The 16,159-nt window shown below is 36.7% G+C and overlaps 1 protein-coding gene across 1 annotated transcript in view; it reads right to left on the reverse strand.

Moving 5' to 3' along the window:
* Positions 1-3,342: 3,342 nt before the first annotated feature.
* Positions 3,343-16,159, reverse strand: part of LOC127623910 (nesprin-2-like) — a 108,881-nt gene continuing 96,064 nt past the window's right edge. Inside the window, exons 70-77 of the mRNA XM_052098501.1 lie at positions 14,904-15,001; positions 14,596-14,722; positions 11,350-11,552; positions 10,716-10,916; positions 10,463-10,591; positions 6,428-6,619; positions 4,195-4,241; positions 3,343-3,582 (exon numbers count right to left, since the gene is read on the reverse strand). Of these exons, the coding sequence (XP_051954461.1) occupies positions 3,372-3,582; positions 4,195-4,241; positions 6,428-6,619; positions 10,463-10,591; positions 10,716-10,916; positions 11,350-11,552; positions 14,596-14,722; positions 14,904-15,001 (1,208 nt within the window). The 3' untranslated portion in view covers positions 3,343-3,371. The remainder of the gene's footprint in view (positions 3,583-4,194; positions 4,242-6,427; positions 6,620-10,462; positions 10,592-10,715; positions 10,917-11,349; positions 11,553-14,595; positions 14,723-14,903; positions 15,002-16,159) is intronic.

The following is a 16,159-nucleotide window of genomic DNA, read 5'->3' on the forward strand; positions in this document are numbered from 1 at the left end:
ATAATACAAAAAGTCAATACAGAAGCACTCTCGCTGTGGGATAAGTGGAGCTGGACCTCTTTAAAGGAAACACCCTGGTGTAACATCTTAAATGCAGTTATATTTGATGTGTTATAGCTTTATTAAAGTTCAAATAATATGGAAGCAGATCATGTAAATAACTACAAACTCTGAAACTGGCATTTCTCTGTGCTTCTATGAGTTGCACAAATGTCCCGATCTAAGGGGGAGAGATTGATACTGTACCCGGCTGAGGAACACTGTCACGGGGACGCTTGTCCCTCGAGTGTGCACGCTTAATGCAGCTAGATTATAACGTGATGGCTCGTGACTTATTGAATAATAATAGATCTCACAGTACATTTCTTATCGTGAAAAAAATTGGCAATATGCATCTTTATTAATAAAACAGAGTTTGTTTGTTATTTTGTGAGTTAAAGATGGATTGAAGTGAACAGAAAGGCGAGAGAGGGTAGTCTTTGTACACTGCAACAAAATATGTTTTGTATTGGCTTTTTTTCCAATATAAATAGCCAAAACTCCTTTTAAAATAACATATTCTATTTAGCAACTGTACTACAGAAGATAATATTGTTATCTGAGAATGTTGAATCTAATATTAAAAATACAATTATTTGGGGCCTGGGTAGCTCAGTGAGTAAAGATGCTGACTACAACCCCTGGAGTCGCAGGTTTGAATCCAGGGCATGCTGAGTGACTCCAGTCAGGCTTCTTAAACAACCAATTGGCCTGGTTGCTAGGGAGGGTAGAGTCACATGTGGTAACCTCCTCATGGTCACTGTAATGTTGTTCTCGCTCTCTGTGGGGCACGTGGTGAGTTGTGCGTGGATGCCGCGGAGAATAGCGTGAGCCTCCACACACACTAAGTCTCAGTGGTTACGCGCTCAACAATCCACATGATGAGATGCGCGGATTGACGTTTCAGACGCGGAGGCAACTGAGATTCGTCCTCCCCCACCACGAGGACCCAGGGCGCATTGGGAATTGGGCATTCCAAATTGGGGAGAAAATTTGTTTAAAATAAAAATATTTAAAAATCCTTTAAAAAAGATGCATTCACCTGAGACGCAGCATATAAGATATTTAGAATTGCTTTTAGAGAATAGATCTTGAAGTATAAGAAAAAACAAGTGAAAAAATACACTTATATACAAAATACACTTATATTTAAGATACATTGCTTTAAAGCAAGTCTAAATATTTTGTTGCTTCTCAAGTAAATGTATCTTGTTTAAGGATTTTTAGACTATTTTAAATGTAAAACAAGACAAAAACACCTGATAACGACAGGATTTTGTTTGCAGTGAACTCTTTTACTGTATTAAACTTAATAAAAAGTATTTTTTCCCTTTAATTCAGTGAATGTCATTTAGAGATATTTTTAAAAGATGATTTTGTCCTTTTATTGTTAGTAAGCACATTTAATACAACCTTTTAAGTCGGGCACAAGCTGAATAATCGGTAAAGAACTAATGATTAATTGTTGAATTAATTGCAGAATAATCGGTCTAATAATCGCTAGATTAATCGATTATCCAAATAATCGTTAGTTGTAGCCTTACTATGCAGCATTCGCTATAGAGTAAATAAAGAATGAGTGATTTCAGACTGCATGTGCATGAATGTTTAAATACAGTGATGCCTCGAAGGGCACTCTCCTGCACCCCATGAGTTCACCCTCATGGCAAGCTGTCCTGAAGGACATGACCAGATGCAAAATTTCCAATTTTATGTCCTTTTCCATACTAACAGCTTGCTACTCTGCCATTGTGGAAGAAAACAACTCTCTTCATTACACTAGAAACCAATGTAGCAATGCACAATGTTTATTTAACCAATGTAGATATACCGTGGACAGTCAGATTTGAAAAACAAATATACAGTAAGTGCTGTGTGAACTAAGCCTAAAATGTGAAGGCTGAAGGAGAGCACTGAAAAAACAATGATTTCACTTGTATAAATCCTTTCTTTTTTCCATCAGTATTAGGAAAACCAGAGAAAAATACATTTGTGGATTCACATAGCAACAGCAACAAATTCAGGACAGCTGAATGTATCGTTTGCATTTATTTTTCTCAAATGAGATAAGTAAATTTCATGTTTTATTCTGAAAACTGCTTTTTTCCTTTCTGTTCCCCACCCCTTTTACTACATAAAGGCCTTTTATAAAACATTTATACATTTTCTACTGACAGTTGAATTATTCATTGCTATTGTTCAGTATGACAATTTCAAGACTATTCCACTGTGAAAACTTTTAATCTTACGAATATACAGATCTGAACCACAAATAAAAAAATGATTATTGCATTGTGATTTTTAAAATAACTGAATATAATTAACTGAAAACCTGAAGAACAGAAAAATCAAGAACAGTCCAGTGACTTTAGCCCATACATTTTAGTTGAACTATAAATGACAATACCTTAAAGATTAAACACACAAAAATAGATAACAAATGTATCAGTTATTTTATCTGCCTGCAACCACATACATTTTTTTTAAATTCTTTTGATATGAAACACAGATGTTCCTTTAGCAAGTTTTGAAAAGTAAAAATGAATGACCAGTTAGTTGTAATGCATTTTTATTCAGTTTGACAATGTTTATTTAACATTTGTTTGTTTGTTTTGTGAAATTAGGATTAGAAATGCACATTCTGTACACATACATGTCTTGTAACAATGTGGTATATTTACACTGACATAAGTTCTATATAATTGCAGGAGTGAATTAAAATGATCCTCATTTACATTTCTTTTACAATACCTTTTTTGTGGGGGGATCTGGGTGAGGGGTGCAGGGGTGGTTTCACATATGAACTTGATTAATATGAGCAATTATTTCTAAATATAAAAAAAACATATATAATGGAAAGTGACAAGTTTATTTGACCAAATAAAAGTATAAAAAAAGCAGCTATCAATTTTGTGAATCACAAACTATGGTTCAAGAGCAAATCTACAAAAAAAACTAAATCCTGCCCAGGAGTCCATCGATTCCAGTTGCAAATTCTCAGACATATTACCCTTTATCACTGCATGATTTACTTGAATCTTAAAAACCAGCTTAGACTAAATTATTAGAAAAACAATCAGTGACATATTTAAGATCCGTGTTTACAGCATAATGACAAGAAAACGGGACAAAACATTTTGGATCACATACAACTCGTAATATTCAAACAATTAAAAAATTATCAGTAGTATGGCTCTCAATGGGGAATAAATAGTATAAAATGAATTATATAAATACAGCTTTTAAAAATATTGCTTAGACAAAAGTGAGGTACTCCACTAGACCTTTGACACATAAGAACGCGTCTTCTGATTGATCATTGTGTCCGGGGTTCATGTGGGGGGAGGACCGTTGGTGTAGTGCAACATTGGGTGGAAAGAGCGGGCAAAATTGTTGGAAAGGGTGCATCTGTAGTCGTCTTCGGAAAGAGGGACCAGGCAGGTCAGCACCAGCAGCAGGAGGAAGAGGAGATGGAGAGGGAAAGCAGCCCGCAGTACCCGATGGAAGAAAGAGTGCTGATGTGATGGGTCACGCTTCTCCGATCTAAAACAACACAGAAAAATCACAGACTTTCTTTACAACTGCTCAATTTGATCAAATAATTTCCCCGTACAAACATATTGTGTCAGATTATTGTGCATACAGTGGCCCCAAAGTGTATTTTGGACACTTGAGCCACACTTAAAATTGTATGAATGTATTTCCATTATACTTCAAAATATCAAATCAAGTGCCATTTACTTTGAACAAATATAACACACGTTTCTCAAAAAGAAGTTTGTTATGGTTTGAATTATAAAACAATATATACTCTATTGTTCAAAATGTAGACAACGTTTTTGGACATGTTCCCGCAAAAATGGCTAAAAAAGTTAGTTCTGAGAAAAGCTCTAGAGTTTGCAGGTGTCACTTGACTTTATGTTGTGTTATCTAATGCAATAACATTCATCATTTTTTTGTATGTAATTCACACATTTTTAAGTGACTTTTTGTCCAAAAGTGTCCAAGTACTTTTTGGGGCAACTGTATGTGTGCATTTCTCTTTTCATCTAAAAATATGACTATTTATTATTCATTCAAACTAACTGAATCTATTTAACTAGGCTAAATAAATGAAAATGGTTAGCATGTAGTCAGTCAGCTGCCAATCTGTACCTGGAGCATGAGGATTTCCTGTCTCCTGTTACATCTGTTGTAGCCTCCTGCAAAAGCACACAACATAGCTGAGATTAGCACTGCACCAGAAATGAGCATTACTCACACCAGGTCCCATCTCTCTATAATATGAGCAAATAAAATAGTTATCTTCCTTCTTTTACAGTATGACTGATCTGCCTAATCTTGGACTTCTGTTCTCCCGTCTACAGTGCTGCACACTATAAATGGTTAAATAATGTATATGGCAAGGAAGGCAAGATCCACACATTGCAAACAATTACAATTCAGTATGCAAACAGGTGTAAAAAGGAAGACCACATGCAAGTCAGTGTGCATATATTACGATGACACCATTGGTGTGGTTTACATTTTTTATGCATTTGATCAATGTAGTCAATAGGAGATTATAAACTTTAATATTACTTTTCTTAGAAAGTAAAACATGTTCAAATTAAAAAAATTAAGTAATTTGAATTAAATTATTTGCTTGAGTTTAAATATTTGTTTTAAAGTAATACTCCAGGTTTATTGCAAGTTAAGCTAAATCGACAGCATTTGTGGCATAATGTTGATTACTACAAAAATTCAATTAGACTCGTCCATCCTTTTCTTTAAAAAACAAAAACAAAAATCGAGGTTACATTGAGGCACTTACAATGATGAAAGTGAACGGGGACAATTTTTGGAGGTTTAAAAGGCAGAAATATGAAGCCAATAATTTTATAAAAGCAATTGCATTAATTCTTCTGTTAAAACTCATGTATTAATTCAGCCGTAAAGTTGTTTAAATTGTAATTTTTATGGTCGTCTTAGTAAATGGTCTGCACTTATATAGCGCTTTTTTAACCTTAGAGGTTACCAAAGCATTTTACACTGTGTCCCATTCACCCACACACACACACCAATGACAGCAGAGCTGCCATGCAAGGCGCTAGCCTTGTGTTTGTTGACATTACATAGTCATGGCAACGAAGTTGTATAATTAGAAAAGGTTTGTATGTTATTTTATCACACTTAAATCATGTTAACACACATATTGTTTATGTCTTGTGGCTATTCTTTTGAAATAGTGAGTATTTTAACTTTTAAGGATTGGCTGCATTCACTTCCAATGTAAGTGCCTCACTGTAACCTAGATTATATTTTTTAAAGAAAAGGAGGGACGAGCCGAAACTCATTTGTGTGGTATCAACATTATGCCACAAATGTTATTTACTGAACTTAACTTGTATTGCAACAATAATATTCCTTTAAGGAATATCACTACAGTGCTTGCAAGTTGTATAAAAAGCTTGTTCTCAGCTCATATTATTTAGATGTAAAGCAATATAAAGTTAAGTTATGATCTGTATGAATTTGCATGCAAAAGGTAAATGCCTCTGAGGTCATAAAACCTTCATGGTTCTAATAAAATTTACAGCTTTGCTGTATATTTTAATTCCAAGCAACCAATATTGGCAGAGGGAGGGAAACCATAAACCATTGAGAAGAGCGTGCTGGCCTTTTAATCTTTACTTTTTGTTGAGCAAATTACTAATGAAGTGAAGTGTGTAATTTTTGGGATGTTATATTACTTTTTCATACCACAGATTAATATGCAGAGGGAACTGAAAATAAGGCTTACTGTCTATTACTTCAAAAAGTGCAAACATTGTGGCTCAGTCGTGTTTTTGAAACATTACTGTTTAAGCATCCACAACAGCCTCACATAACATTATCTCAACCAATTGAGTGCTACATCCCATTCATTTTCTCCATAGGTGAATTGATATTTAACAATAACTAAAAAAACTTTAGAAACAGAACAACCATGAGTTTCCAGGTTGCTAATCAATGGTATATCCCTCTATTGAAGCCATCCAACCTTTATCTTTTTGTCAAATTTTAAAATGCTATTTTGCTTGTTGATAATGTTGTAATTCACCTCGGAGCTGGTTGGTTTGGTTCATGGCTTAAAACTCTTAGGTTGGTTTATAAGATTCCCTGTGGGGAAAAAAATAAATCAATGGGAAAAACACTTCCGGAACCAGGACAGATGAAAAAGATGGCGGGCACTGTTGCACTTTATAGAGTTTAGAGTAGGGCTATCTGTTTTGTCTAACCAATGGAAGTCAGGGGATGTGTTCAGGAAACCTGTTCGAAAATAATCTTTTTTGCCATTCTCTGTAATGCTAGTGGCACCGAAATTACACGCTTCACTTTCAGGAATGTTTTGCTTGAATGCTCTTACCAAATGCTCCTGAATAGTGTGAAGATCCTGGTTGACCTGGCGTGACAGAAGATGAAGTTTGCTTCCGATGACATGGAGTTTTTCCCATGCTTCAGCACTGTCCTCTCCTGCAGCCTCTGGGAGCAGTTTAGAGGCGATCTCCTGCAGGGAGCCCACCTGCTTTTGTCTTTCCAGCAACTCCTCAGCAAGAACCTGCCACAAGGGGGAGCAATACATTAGACAAAAGAATTCCTCTGCAGGTAATACATGACACAAAACACTCATGAATGAGTGGTGGTGCTCGTGGTTGGTCAGTCTTAGAGGATGACGAAGCAGATGTTTCTTATGTTTTTCTGTTGCTGACCACTAATGGCACCTTAGTAATGAACCTGTTTGTCCATTTAAATGTTTAAGGATATAGTCTACAGTCATGCTAATGAAAATAACTGTAACGCACAACCTCTCAAGCCTAAAACTGTCTGGTTCTGGATGAATAAAATCTGGTGCATATTACTTCAATATTATTTAATATAATAATAATATTAATGTTAGTTTAGTGGAATTTCTGCTGCATAGCAACATTACCCATGATCCTGCAGAGAATGATCAACCAACCAGAGAATCACAGCCAACAAAGTGTACCTGTTAATCGGGTCGGTCTCTCAAACTACTTCTATATTTGTACATACCAATTAGGTCTGCAAGTATTTGGACAGTGACATAAGTTTCATAAATGTGTTTCTGTATGCCACCACAAAATATTTGAAATGAAACAATCAAGATGTAATAGAAGTGCAGACTTCCAGTTTTAATTTTAAGGGATTTACATCCAAATTGGGGGAACAGTTTAGGAATTACAGCATATTCTATACACAAACCCCCGTTTTCAGGGGCTCAAAAGTAATAGGACAATCGACTGAGAAGCTGTTTCATTGCCAGGTGTGGGCTATTCCCTGGTTATTTCATAAAGAATTATGCAGTTAAAATGTGTGGGCCTGATTCCAAGTGTGGAATATGTATTTGAAAGCTGTTGCTGTAAACTGTCATTGTGAGGTCCAGAAAGTGGTCAATTCAACTAAAGCTGGCCATTATTAGGCTGACTTTTTTTTAATATAATAAATAAATCCATTGGAGAGAAAGTAGAACCTTAGGAGTGGCCAAATCAACAATTTGGTACATTCTTAAAAAGAAGGAACACACTGGAGAGCTCAGCAACACCTAAAGGCATGGATGACCATGGAAGACAAGTGTGGTGGGGGATCACAAAATGAATTGCTTGGTGGAGAAAAATCACTTCACAACATCAAGCCAAGTCAAGAACACTCTCCAGGAGGTAGGCATATGGTTTATGTCTGTACTTGACTATGGTGATGTTTTATATATGCATGCGTCATCTCAAAGTTTATATGCACTTGACACTGTATACCATGGATCTCTGAGGTTCATCACTGGTATGAAAGCCCTCACTCACCATTGTGAATTGTATGAACGTGTTGGATGGCCCTCACTATCAACACAGAAACTTCAACATTGGCTTATCTTCATCTACAAGGCTATTTTAGGTCTCCTCCCATCATACCTTCTGACCTATATCAGTATAAACAGTACCGGGACTTATAATCTTCCTCCCAGGATCTTTTCCTGCTATCTGTCCCAAAGGTCAGAACTGAGCTAGGAAACAAGGCTTTTAAGTTTGCGGCTCCCTCTGCTTGGAACAATTTGCAGAAATCCATGAAACTTACTGAGCTCGTCTCATTGGCTGCTTTTAAGAGGTTGTTGATTGACATGGAGGCAGCCACATCTGGCTGCAGATGTTTTACCTAATGTGTTTTTAGGATTGTGGCTGATTTTGAAAGATTTGCTGTGTCAGTTGTTTTATGTATCTAGTATGTTTGCAGTTTTTAAGTTTGTATGTACTGTATATGTGGTATAGTACTGCTGCTTGTCTTGGCCAGGACACTCTTGTAAAAGAGATTTTTAATCTCAACGAGTCTCTTCCTAGTTAAATAAAGGTTTAATAAAAAAAAAAATAATAAAAAAATATCACTGTCAAAGTCTACAATAACGAAAAAATGTCATAAAAGTAAATACAGAGGGTTTACCACAAGGTGTAAACCACTGGTGTGCCTCAACAATAGGAAGGATAGATTAGACTGCCAGAAAGCATATAAAAAAATCTGCTAAATTCTAAAACACCTTTCTTTGGACAGAAGAAACTAAGATGAATCATGGGAGGAGAAGAGTATCGAGATGGGAAGGAACGGCTTATGATCAAAGCATACCACATCGCCTATGAAACCTTGTGTAGTTAGTGTTATGGCATGGGAATGTTTAGCTGCCAATGGAAACAGGTCACTAGTGTTTGTTATTGATATGACTGCTGACAGAAGCAGCAGAATGAATTCTGAAGTGTTTAGGGTTATACTATCTGCTCAGATTCAGCCAAATGCTGCAAAACTGGGAGGACGGTGCCTCACAGTACTGATGAAAAGTGACCAAAAACAAGCTGTGAATGCAAAAGAGCTTTTCTAGGCAAAGACGTGGAATATTCTTCAGTGGCTGAGTCAGTCACATGATCTCAACCCACTTGCTGAAGGTAAAACTAAAAGGAATGTTCCAGGTTCAATACAAGTTAAGCTCAATCGAAAACAATTGTGGCATAATGTAAATAACCTCAAACATTTATTTTGACTTGCCCCTCATTTTCTTTTTTTTTAAAAAAAGCACAAAGTTACAGTGAGTCACTTACAATGGAAGTGAATGGGGGACGATACTAACATTTTCTGTGTAAAGTTATAGCCAGTTTTACAACTTCATTACCATGACGATGTAATATTAACAAACCCTAAAACGTATGTAAATATTATGATTTAGACAACTATAGTATTAATGAAATTTTATAAAATTATAAGCTTCACATTTCTGTTTAAACCCTCCAAAAATTGTCCACATTCACTTCCATTGTAAGTGCCTCACTGTAACCTCGATTTTTTTTTTGCTTTTATTTTTTTAAGAAAAGGAGGGAAACAAATATGCCACAAATGCTGTCAATTGAGCTTAATTTGTATTTTTTTTTTTTTTTTTTTGCTTTTAAGAAAAGGAGGGAAACAAATGGGAGTGGTGGTGGCTAAAGCACAGGGCTGTTAATCAGAGGGTCCCTGGTTCTAACCCCACGGCCACCACCATTGTGCCCTTGAGCAAGGCACTTAACTCCATGTTGTTCCGGGGGAATTGTCCCTGTAATAAGTGCACTGTAAGTCGCTTTGGATAAAAGCGTCTGCCAAATGCATAAATGTAAATGTAAATATGCCACAAATGCTGTCAATTGAGCTTAATTTGCATTTTTTTTTTTTTGCTTTTTATTTTTTTAAGAAAAGGAGGGAAACAAATATGCCACAAATGCTGTCAATTGAGCTTAATTTGAATTGAACCCAGAACATTAATTTAAGGCAGAAAGACCCACAAACAAGCAGCAACTTAAGACAGTAGCAGTCTCGCAAATCATCACTAGGGAGGGAACCCAGAATTTGGTGATGTCCATGGGTTCCAGACTTCAGACGGTCATTCAATGCAAAGGTATTACAAATAATGTATATATTCTATACATATAATCAAAACTTTAAATAATTCATTTTATTTAATTTTTTTAATTTTTATGTCCTTTGCAATGCTTCATTAGATTGTTGTTTACTCCCTCATGATAGATTTTAAGTATACAGTCTTGTACTTTGGTCTTTTTCAAATACTTTTTTGCCTCAAATAAACCTTTGTAATGTTGTGATTCACTTTGGTAATGGCTGGTTTGGTTCATGGCTTAAAATAATTTAATAAAGGTTAAGAAATCCTTCTGGAAAAAAATTTATGGGAAAAATTCTTCAGAAACAAAGATGGCTGAAAAAGTTATTTTGCTTTAATTTATATTAGAGTACATGACTTTCTTTTAAGATAAACTATGATAGAATGGGGAAAACTCAAATAATGGGTTTAAGGCTTCAAATAAGAAAACATGTATGAAGAAACGAAGAAACAAAGAGTCAAAGGGTCTCTCCATCTCACCTTCAATGTGTTCCTGTGTTCCTGCAGCATGGATATCTGCACAGAAGGGCCGTGCATGTTCACCATGTAGCGTCTGCTCTCTGCATGGGCCAGCCATAGCAGTAGAGAGTGCACCATCTCATGGAACTCCTATATAAGTGGGAACGCCAAAGATCAGTGGTGAAAAATAAACAGAAAAGTTTAATTTCAGTTTAAACCCATCATACCTCTCCTTCCATCCTTGCTTTGCATAAATATGTTACAGTTCTCTCACCTGACAACGTTCTACGGTATTGCGTAAACTCCCCTCCCATCCCTCTAGGCCTGCACAAGCTTCTGTCCATCGCCGATTCATGTTGCGCAGATCCTCCTGAAGCTCCTGAGCTCCAAGTCCAGCCTCCTCCTGCAACTCTCGCCCACCCAAGTTCAGAGAAAGCATCAAGGTCTTATAGCGAGCAAATGCCTTCTGCATTTCCTGTGTGATGTGGAGAAACAGAAGAGTCTGAAACTTGAATTTAAACTCGAGTCTTTAAAGTTTGAATGCAAATTGGTCACAATACAAATATGTCTATCTATATTAATCTATTGTTATCTACTATTAATTAAGCAAAAAAGTTCAAGAGGCTACAGCTGAGTACCTGCAACCTCTTTAGCCATGATTATATTATGAAATAATACAAATATAAAGGACACAAACTTACATTAAAAAATTATTTGAATAAGCACCCTAATTAAGCAATATACTTTTGTGAGAATATATAATTCCTGACATTATAGCAACAACAATAACAATCCACTATGGGTGGTCGGAGTGATAGTGAACAGGTGTTTTAATCTAATCATATAAATTTACTGATGAAGTGAATGGATGCTGATACTTAGTAGACCATTACTGTGGATATGCTCACTTTAAGCTGTTTGACTCTAGCTTCTAAGATCTCGACACTGGCAGATGTCTCAGGCTTCTGCAGCCGATCCAGCTCAGGGGTGACACAGTCCAGCCAAGAAGTGATGTTGTTCAGGTCAGATGTCAGTGGCAGAGGGTCTCTAGTGCTGCACTGTTCCTTACTCACAGCTTGTGCTTGTAGCAGCTCCCAGCGCTCTATCACTCCTGTTGAGAACATTGTAAATATACATCATTTAGTTCAAGTTAATATGATAATCCATACAGATATTTATCATCTACCTATCTAACATCCATCTACCCAACTAACCAACCATTTATCTACCTAACCATCCATCTACCCAACTTAGTAACCATCCATCTATTTACCCATATACCTACCTACCCATCTTACTAACATCCATCTTCCCACCCACGCATCTGTTTACAAATCTACCAATGTAACTAATCATGAATCTAACCAACAATCCATATACCCATCCATTTATCTAACCATCTAGCTAACCATCCTTAGATCTTAGATGGATGGTTAGTTACATAATGTAGGTAGATGGGTGGAGAGATGGGTGGGTAGATAGATCCTACCTAATAATCCATCTACCCACCCATCTATCTAACCATCTAACTATACATCTACCTACCATCAAAAGAATCTTTCATCTACCTAAACATCTATCCATTTACAATAACTAACCATCTATCTTCCTAAACATCTATCCAACTAACAAACCTTTGATCTACCTTACAATCCATCTACCCACCCGTGTGTCTAGCTAGCAACCCATCTATCTATCCATTTGCCTAACTATCCATCTACCCAACCATCTACAGTATCTACCCATCTAACAAACCTTATTTTTAGCTAACCCTCTTCCATATAACTAACCATCCATATATCCTCCCATCTAACTAACCACACATCCACCACATATCTACCAATCTACCCACCCATCCACCCACTCATCTACATGCCATCTAACTAACCATTCATCTACCGAACAATCTATCCACCCATTTATCCATTTAACTAATGTCCATCAACCTAAACATCTACCCAACTAACAAACCATTCATCTACTTAACCATCCATATACCCAGCTAACTAACCATCCATCTATTCACCAATTTGTCTACAAATCTACCCATGTAACAAACCATCCAATTGCCAAAATACCAATATACCCACCCATCTAAAGTATCTACTCATCTAACCATCCAACTACCCTTCTACCTAACCATCCATCTACCCACAAATCTGTCTACCCATCTACCTACTGTATGTAACTAACCATCCATCTACAAATCAGTCCATCTATCCAATAATCTATCTACCCATCTCCCTAACCACCCACCCATCCACCTACCATCTAATTACCCATCTATTTTTTATGATTATTATTTCCTATAATATGTATAGCATTTATGTAACAATTGGCTAAAGCATTTCTAAAAGAGGCTATTTAGACTATTCTCAGAAATTAACTTTCTATTAAGGGGAACATTTGCCCCCTGGAGTTGTTTTTAGGGGCATTTTTCACCATTATGAGGGAATTGTTAGGGCATATTTTTTTTCTAGCCATACAAAATATGACAATATGATGTCATTGATTACATCAAATACTTGTACAATTAATAAATTCCTTAAAAAACTGGTTCAATCTGAATACAGATAAGTGGTTACCTATAAATATAAATGAACATCAAACAATTTCAAGTGATACGTCTAGAATAAAAAAAACATATCTGATGTTACAAATAAGAAACAGAAATCATACAGTAAGTAATTCTTTTTTTTTTTTGACCCCACATTTCTAATTTCAGGGTAATTTTTGTCACCTTTAGTGGCATTTCTGCCCTGAGCCCTTGTTAATTTCTGACCCGGTTTCAGACCAAAGACGTTCTTGCTCTAAAAAAGCTAGATGCAGTGCAATGAATAAGGCTTATAGCAGGTGTCTCGAGATGTGTTTTTAACAGATGAAGTTCTTTTACAGCATCTAAAAACACAGCAAAACAATTGAAATGAGGACAGAGGAAGCTTTATGAGGAGGCTTGAGAGAGGATGCGCAGGTGGATTAATGTGGAATTTTGTGTTCTTTTGTGTTAATTTTTTACCGCTGTTTTAACAAACAGTAATTCTCACATACTTTGAGTTTGAATTATTTGGATTTATTCTTAATATATCAATTAATTAAATTTGAACAACATAACAGTGAGTGTTCCGAGGTAGGTTAATGGAGCTGCGCAAAGGCGATGCTCTGAAATGACGCTTGAATGAGCGGGACGTTTAATTTGACAAATACATTTCACTTGGATTCCTCCTTCCTCATTTCCTTTCCTTGTATCCTAAGAGAGAGCTGACAGGATGCGAAGAAAAGGATGCAAGGAAAGTGACAGATTATGAAATGAGAAGCCATAGAAGAGTCACTATACTGTTTCTTTGCCAGTTCTGCACTATATGTGACTGATATTAATGTGTCTCTTTTTTGTTTGATCAACAACTGATAGTAAAGAACATAATAGATATTCAAATAGACATCATAAAGCAAGTTTGTGCATTATTAATAGCCAAACTTGTGGTCATTTAAAAGTCATTAACAGATTCTGTGGAGAATATAATGAGACAAATACATTCAGAAAATCAGTTTTATACCCTACACTGTCACTACAACATTAAGGATATCTTCCCCCTGGTTTGGAAGCATGTTTATTAGAGCTTGTAACCCGTCGACCTTCAGAGACGTGCCGCGTCTGTCAAACACAGTGGTGGTGGTGTGCACGTGTCCACCTATGCTTGTGCTGCTTTTATCACGAACATGATTGGCCGAACAAAATGCTTGTTGACCTAATACTGAAGTTTACCAAATCGTTCTCATGCATGTATAGGCTACTTCACTGACAGACAGACCATCCATCTACATAACCTATCTACCTAAACTAGCAATACATCAATCTAGCTTCCCATCAACCCACTCATCTAACATCCACAGTAGCAAACCATCTACCCATCTTCCGATCCATTTATCCATCCATTAACCTATCCATCTATATCTATTTATCCATCTACTTCATCCATTCATCCATCCATCCACAAACCCACCCACCCATCCAGACTAAGGAATTACAAATTGTCGGCCTGTACATGCCATCAGCGATGTGGTGTCTACACCCTATTTGTTATGCGTCTTGTTGTATGACCAGACTTTAAGTTCTCAGGGCTCTGTCCTCCTGTGCACTGATAAAGTGTGTGCACCTGTTTGTTTGTCTGCAGTCGTAAGGCCAGTGATGCCTTGCTCCTCGTGCTGTTCCTCATCATCCAGGATCATAGAAACCCTCTTCACACTCTTAATACTGCCACTGCACTCTGACATCAGCTGGACCTGCAGAGTACACACACAACACAAGCTCTGTCAAAATTACGGGCATGTTAACATGTTTGAAAATCCACATATTTATGCTTGCAGTCATAATTAGGAAAAAGTAATATGCAAATTTTGACCTTTAATGAATGTGTCTCATATTTGGAATATGAGAAGGAATGGCATAAAGGCATGTACTTACATAACCCTGCTTATAGGGAGTGCTGGTATGTGCAGGTGAGGATGTTTCCAGGTGAAGAGATTTCCTTTCAGACATGTTTTGAAAGTGCCAGTTCTGTCCTGTGAATATGTGAAGAAGAGAGATAGAGAGAGAGATTAACCTAGATAATCAGCAAACAAACTTACAGAACCCTAACAATGCACCCTAGTCCCTGCCTTATTCAGGCTATGAGGGTAGAGTTGTACACTATGAGAGGAACAGATTTTGCTTTTAAAAGGGGTCGTTATTTTACATTACATTTTTCCATATATTGTTAGTCTTATTTTAGTTTCTCATGACCTTCCTCTGGCGGTCTACAGCAATTTTATTATATGCCCCTATTACATTTTAAATACACATAACCTCACTTAGACTGGGCGATCCTACATTTTTAAACACCCAATCGTGTCACTTGCATGCTAACATGCATGTCATGTGTTGTACACAACTTTGTGATGGCACAAAGTTGTGGAAGAACAGAATAAATATTTTTTTTTTGTAGCTCAGTTTCCATAAAAAGCCTTTTTATTCCAGGGAGGTTTGCACTCTGATTTCAAAATACATTTTGTCCCAAAATTACAAGAACGATTTGATTCTTAATGATATGAACCCTCTACAAATAATAAAATAAAACAAAAACATTATTACAATATGCCACGCTAGTATGTTATGCAAGTGCACTTTTCTAGTAATTATCAAAGCTTCAAGAGTGCACAGTTTAAATAAATTAATCTTATTACAGTATCTCAAGCATTAGCATGAAAGCATGGGGTTGTGTAAAGGGGACACAACCATCCAATGTGCTCTGTGCTTCCTGAGATCTGGATATGCCTGCCTCTAATCACAGAGCTGCCCCACAGGGCCAAGGCATGATAAGAGCACATAGCAGAGCAGGGTGAGAAATGACGCTTGATTCCTTTGATTTAAGAGTTGGTGAGAAATACCAGGCCTTTAATGATCTAGCAAGCCCAGTCTATTCATAAACATCCCCACAGTGATGTGGGAACAAGAAAGGATGTGTGGAGAGAGAGAGCGAGAGAGAGAGAGAGAGAGAGAGAGAGAGAGAGAATAATATGGAAAGTGAATGAGGTGGTGTGGGACAGTGGGATTGGACAGATGTGAATGCACCAAAATAAGGTGATAAGCAGACAACAGTGATGCCCATATGTTTTTTTCACCTTAGATCAAGATTCTGGGATTTCTTTGACATCTAAATATGGTGGGAGAGAAGTAGAATG

This window comes from Xyrauchen texanus, chromosome 30, assembly GCF_025860055.1.
Source record: "Xyrauchen texanus isolate HMW12.3.18 chromosome 30, RBS_HiC_50CHRs, whole genome shotgun sequence".
NCBI lineage: Eukaryota > Metazoa > Chordata > Actinopteri > Cypriniformes > Catostomidae > Xyrauchen > Xyrauchen texanus.